We start from the raw sequence: 6,000 nt of genomic DNA, 5'->3' as shown, positions 1-6,000 counted from the left end.
TTCTGTTCTGTGTGTGGATGCTCTGCGGGGAGCATTTACGTGAGATCGGATTTCTGTACAGTAAAACAGCACACATAAAAACATGAGGACATGAAAATCAAAACATCCCACGCTGATTATGATGTTTAAAATGTTGTTCAATTCATTTTTTTCTAGAAAGGGAGGCAAGGGTTTCATTTTTTTTGGCGGGATGATGAACAGGGGTGCTGCCCATCTCCCCTGTTTCCCCACACTACACAGTAGTTTCATTCTTCCAGGGTCCAGTGCGTATATTCCCCGTGCTGTCCGAAGTGTACAGTAGTCCTTCGTGCAGGCCCCCCTTAAGAATCCCATTCTGATTGGGCGGGTTCTGGGGGTAGGATTGTCTGCGCGGGGCGTGCATCTCCAGGTGGTGATGTGTCGCCAGCGGGTCCTGCTCGGCCACTTTGCCGCAGCCACACAGGAAGACGCCTGTGTCGCCGGCCTCTGCCGGGCACAGGGAAGGGAAAAGGTCTGCCTTGGTGCAGCAGATGTGCCTGTGGCAGGGGTTATGGCACGCCAGGGCCTCGTGCGCGGTGGCTGCGGCGGCGTGGCATGTGTGATGCCCATCGTGGTGGCCTTCGTGGGCCAGATGTGGACAGATGTGGGCGTGGCGCTCGTGCGTGCTGTGGGGGCTGTCAGTGTGTGAGCTGTGCACGCTGCCTCCATCCACGCTGGAGGGGATGTGATAGGCGTACTCCCTCTCGCTCCCAGCCCCGCAAGCACCGGCCCCGGCCCGCCGGCTGAAGTGTCGGCCTTTAGTCCTGGTGCCGCTCTTTAGGCAGGGGTGCAACTGGATCCCCGGCCGGTAACCCTCCGGGTCGGCATGTAGCAGCACGTGCGTGGCCGACGGCTCCTCTTCCATCAGCTGCTGGCTATGCAGGGCGGCGCAGCACGGCGTCACCGGTGCCAGACACGTCACGTGATTCTGCGAGGACGGAAGGGCGGCGTGCTTGCAGTGACTTAAGCTGCAATGGCTGCAGCTCGTCAGTGCTTTGCCCTGACACGGTGAGTCGTGGTGGCAGTGGCTGTGGCCGTGGCCGTGGCCGTGCCCGGCGGTGTCTCCGTTCACGTTGACCTTGGGCCGCGCTTGGGCGGACCCGTGGGCGCCGGAGCAGGCGTCGGCGCGTCGCCCGGGGCAACAGGAGCACCAGCAGTGCCAGACATCGTCGCGCTTGGCGCAGTGGTGGATGAGGATGAAGAGGCCGAGGGTGACGGAGAAGGCACCGTAAAGGCAGCTGAAGATCATGTCCAGGAAGTGGCCCTGTGACACGGCCAGCGCCCCGAAGGTCCAGGTGGCCAGGAACAGGAAGAGGGTGAAGGCCGCCGTCCGGAGCTGAGCCTTGAAGGAGTGCTCGTTGGCTAGCAGCGCGGGGTTGATGGGGACGCCCGGGCAGCCAGCGGGGCAGTGGCCCCCACCTGACGGGGCTGCCAGGGCTCCGGGCTCGGCTCCCTGGTGGCAGTGCGTCGGCACGTCGACGGCGGCCAGCCTCTGGTGCTCCTCCGTCAGCTGCTTGAGCTCGTACTTCTTTTCGGGGTGTCGCCGCAGCTGGACGAAGGTGCAGATGAAGTAGATGCATGTCACCAGGATGATGAAGGCCACGGGGCCAAAGAAGGCTCCCAGGCTGGGCTCCCACGCCATCCAGCAGCTGCAACACACACACACACATACACACAAACGTATTACTGTGATTTATGAATGACAGACTGTAGACTGCATGCATCAGTGTGTAATTTAACCTTGAGAGCACAAAACAAATGAAGGACTTACTACGGCGCTTGCTCCCCGCTGCCATAGTTGTCTATATTGACGGCTGCCGTGACCCCGCAGATGATGAGGGGCACTCCACCACTGACTAAATAAAATCTGTGAGGTGATAGAGGGACAAACAGAGGCAGAGACAAGAAGAAAATGTAGGAATCCTGTTTCTCACATTTGGATTACATCAGCACACTGTCAAAATGTGACTGGGAAATAGTTTTAGGCACAAGAGAAAGATAATAAAAGAAAGATCCAAACAGACAAATAAGATGTTAAGACTGGTGCAGCGAGTGGAGCTCACAACAAACAAGCAGTGACGCTGAGGAGAAGGCACAAGAACGTCTTTGCCAGCTGTCCTTCCCCCTCTTTCCTCAAATAAGACTTTTTGAGCTTGTCAGTGTGTTTGTGATCACACCTACTGTTTGTTTTCTTTGCTGCAAACCAAAAGTGTGAAACAAATCTGTTTCCCATCGACGTGGGCATGATTGACTTGTCAAGCCGCAATTTATGGCATCTGCTGTTTGTAACAGCTCAGCAGACGTGAAGAGAAACCTGGATTCGAGCAGAAGGAGACACTGAATTTTAATTCAGTTTTTGCCTGCAAAGCAACAGAAGCCGGTGCGATTAACTTACGCTGGTGGAAACTTTCATCTTAAAGGATGAACCTTCAGTTTGGAATATTTTGCAACTCTCTTGAGTGCCAAACATTTTCAAGCGAGTGGGTGTAGTTTCAATAGCAACGTTCTCCTCTTCACATACAAACCACACGAAGGACTTCATAAACTGTTGCAATAGTGCCTGTTGTGAACATGTGACTTCACATGACACCAGGCGGCAACCTCTGGTTCTGAAAAGGTGAAGCCAACGCTGAAGGGCCTTAAACCTGCATTCTTTCTAATGGCCATCAGGGGGCGACTCCTCTGGTTACAATAGGAAGTCAGCTTGTATAGGAAGTCTATGAGAAAATGACTCTCACTTGATTTATTACCTCAGTAAACATTGTAAACATGAGTTTATGATCTCAATCGCTAGTCTTCTTCGATACAGCATGATGTTCACTTAGTAAATGATGGTCCCATTTGGTTTTATGTTTGCTGTGTAGTAATACATCCAAAGGCGTTTATTGGCTGAAGACGGGGAAAAAAGAAAACCGTTTGAGTTTTTACAAGATAGAAACAGCTGCACAGAGCGTCTGCCCTCCACCAGGCTGGACATCTCTGGGATTCAGTGTGGATTGTTACATTTGATAAATTGGAAGCTTATCTGTTCTGTAGAGCAAGCGAGTGGCCGACATCTAAAGTGCTTCAAGAAACGCAGTGGATTGCTTTTACTAAACACGGTGCAAGGTTTTGTTTTTATGTCTCGGTTCGGCTTCTGTAGTCTCTAATCAGTTTCTATTTTGCAAATTTTACAAAAAAAACAACCCTCTCCACTTGTTTGAGAGTGAACATGCAGAGTCACTCTCGAGTTATTATACTTTATTATACTTTAACCTCACATTTGGATCATTGCTGCTCAGCATTAGGGTTTTGGATGGTACAATAATCGTCACGGCATACGGTATTACACAATCATCATTATTGTTATTATTATTATTATCATTATTAGGTACATTGACCCTTAAAGGAATGAAACAATGTTTTTCCTTGGTTGAACAAAGCGTTAGCCCATTATTCTGAAACAACTAAGCCGTCGTCACCTGTATCTCTGACAATAGTTTTATTGTATTGCATAAACAGATCAATGAGCACAAAAAAAACAAACATGATTCAACAATCAGTTGATGATAGGTGAGTCTTGACCAATCAGATTCGACTATGTAAATACTATGTGAATTCTTAGAAGGGGGCACCCCTCCCGTAAGTGCATGGCATGATAACCGTCAATTTTCATACCATAGTAGACCGTGAAACCAGTTCATACCTCTGCAACCCTACTCGGCACACTATACGTTGGTTTTGGAGCCTCCTCAGACAACGATGCTCGACTGCGAGATGCAATTAAACACATTAAGAGCAAAGGCGGCGCATCCGAATGTGAAGTAACGTCAGCAGCAGACTGTGAACAAATGAGGAAATAACAATGGAAAGAAGAAAGAAAATGTATATGTTTGCTATTTTTCTGCGATGCTGTTAAAATGGACTCTATTGTACTGTAACCGCCTCGAGTATCGCCATGATTAGTTCTACCTACGGAGTGCAAAAGCAGAAGGTATTCTCATCAAGCTTGGTATGATCAGGCCCTCATCTGCCTCCCAGTGAATACACCTTCGTCATTATTCAGGTACACGGGCGATACTCTGAACAATGCACTTGCGTCACAATATCGCACATGTCATGAGCTTTAAGAATCCCGGGCAGGAACAAAGCTGATCCCCAGCAGCCCATTTTCTCTGCACTGTCCCCCCCCCCCCCCCCCCCCCCCCCCCCCCCCTCTCTGCACTGTCATCCACTTTCCTATACAACACTATGCTATTTCCTCTTCCTTCCAGTTCAATCTCAACCTCTGTCACCGCTCTAACCTTTCCACCACTCCGTCTTCCTCCATCTTCGTCGCTCGGTTTCCGTCCCTTCTCTCCCTCAGTCTCTCCCTCCCCAATCTGTCCTCCGTCACAGAGCACCCGTCCCCCCAAAAAATTCAATTACAATCAAGATGTTTGTCTGGGCTGGTTTGGGCGAGGGGTGTTTCGGTGGATGGATGAAGAAGGGGGGGGGGGGGGCATTACCGGCCTGTCAGTGGAACGGCTCCCCCGGGGGGACTCTCCTCTCCAACAGAAAGCCATTTACACAGCCGTCAGCCAGAAAAGCATAAACGAGAAGAACTAGGATGTTAAAGCGCCCTGTGTTTTATAAGCCTCATTCCCCTTTATCCCCTCTAGGAAAGCCTGCTTGTGTTACATGGAGCATACGTGCAAAAAACACATACGTACATGTGTGATCAAACGACTTCTGCTTTTATGCAGAAAAGGTGCTCCTTCACATCGACATGCTTTGCAATGCACAAACACTTTGATGGATGCATTTTTGTTGGCCATTCTATTAAAAAGAAAAAGGCTGTGTATGCAGAGTTGTGTTTATGAGTGAGTTTAGGAACCGCAATCATTTGATATAAATAAACCCTGAAGTGCCTTTTAGCCGGCAGCTACACAGTGACTCCGCAGCCGTCCTCGCTCCTCTGCTCATGCACCGTCCTCTGTCTTGTGACTGCGAGCTGTCCTCTCTCTGGACCCGGTCCAGGATCCACATAGCACAGCCGGGGTTAGCTTAGCTTAGCATAAAGACTGGAAACAAGGGGAAACAACTCTGTCCAAAGGTAACAGCACTTCTAAAGCTCCCTAATTAACGCATTATAATGCATTTAATGCGTACACACTTCAGATTGTGGTTTAATGAGAAGTTGTGTGCCACAGTATTTCTTGGTCGGGCAGATATTGTTAACCCGTCGACGGAGCCGAGCCAGCTTTTTCCCCTTTGTTTCCAGTAACTGAGCTAAGCTAGGCTAATTGGATGCTAGCTGTAGCCTTATATTTAAAGGGGAGCACCACGTAAATGAATAATTCCAATAGGTTATTTCCATGGCTCGAGGAAAGATCAGTCAATATCTGTGAACATGAGCTACTCAGAGGAAAGTCTCAAACTTGTGATGTCATCGGGTGTATAAGAAATGAATGGGAGAATCGATGCTTGTTGTCTTTTTTTACACCCGAATGAGCTTTATTCTATTGTGGCGCTCTTAGTTGAAAATGTACCCGGATACTCGGAACATTCCCCCGGATGCTCCCAGCTTCATCTATAATCAGTCAATCCCAAAGACTGGGTCGCTTGATTGATTTTATCAGGGTCATCAAATCATTTTGCAGAATTCCACTGAATGTCTTCCGTTGTCGTTTATATCTACAGTACACCTTTGAGCCATATGAGGGTGCCTGAATGTTTGCATTGTTCCGATAATTGTAGCCTACTAATAACATTGAGTGTTATATGAAAGGCTAGCATACGAAAAAAAAATGGATGAAAGGCATACGAAAAGCGTACGTACGTAGCGTACGTACGTAGCGCTAACTCCGCCTTAAAGCATTTATTTGGTCTCATGTATAACGTATTTAACGTGTGTAAATGTTTTCAATAACAAAGTTGTGCTTTATCAAACATATATCTCTTCAAAATGGCTAGATTACCCATTAAAAAGGTAATATAAGGTAAAAAATGGTCTGGAACTTT

General features: G+C 48.6%; 1 protein-coding gene across 1 annotated transcript in view; it reads right to left on the bottom strand.

Annotated features, from left to right (window-relative positions):
• Positions 1-232: 232 nt before the first annotated feature.
• The window catches only part of adgra1b (adhesion G protein-coupled receptor A1b), a gene marked incomplete at its 3' end in the record, with an annotated part of 137,689 nt that continues 131,921 nt past the window's right edge, over positions 233-6,000 (bottom strand). Inside the window, exons 18-19 of the mRNA XM_079168841.1 lie at positions 1,790-1,885; positions 233-1,667 (exon numbers count right to left, since the gene is read on the bottom strand). Of these exons, the coding sequence (XP_079024967.1) occupies positions 233-1,667; positions 1,790-1,885 (1,531 nt within the window). The remainder of the gene's footprint in view (positions 1,668-1,789; positions 1,886-6,000) is intronic.

The sequence above is a fragment of the Pholis gunnellus genome (genome assembly GCF_910591455.1).
Source record: "Pholis gunnellus genome assembly, chromosome: 11".
Taxonomy (NCBI): domain Eukaryota; kingdom Metazoa; phylum Chordata; class Actinopteri; order Perciformes; family Pholidae; genus Pholis; species Pholis gunnellus.
Note: the sequence above shows the minus strand (reverse complement) of the source record. Positions and strands in the feature narration are given on the sequence as shown.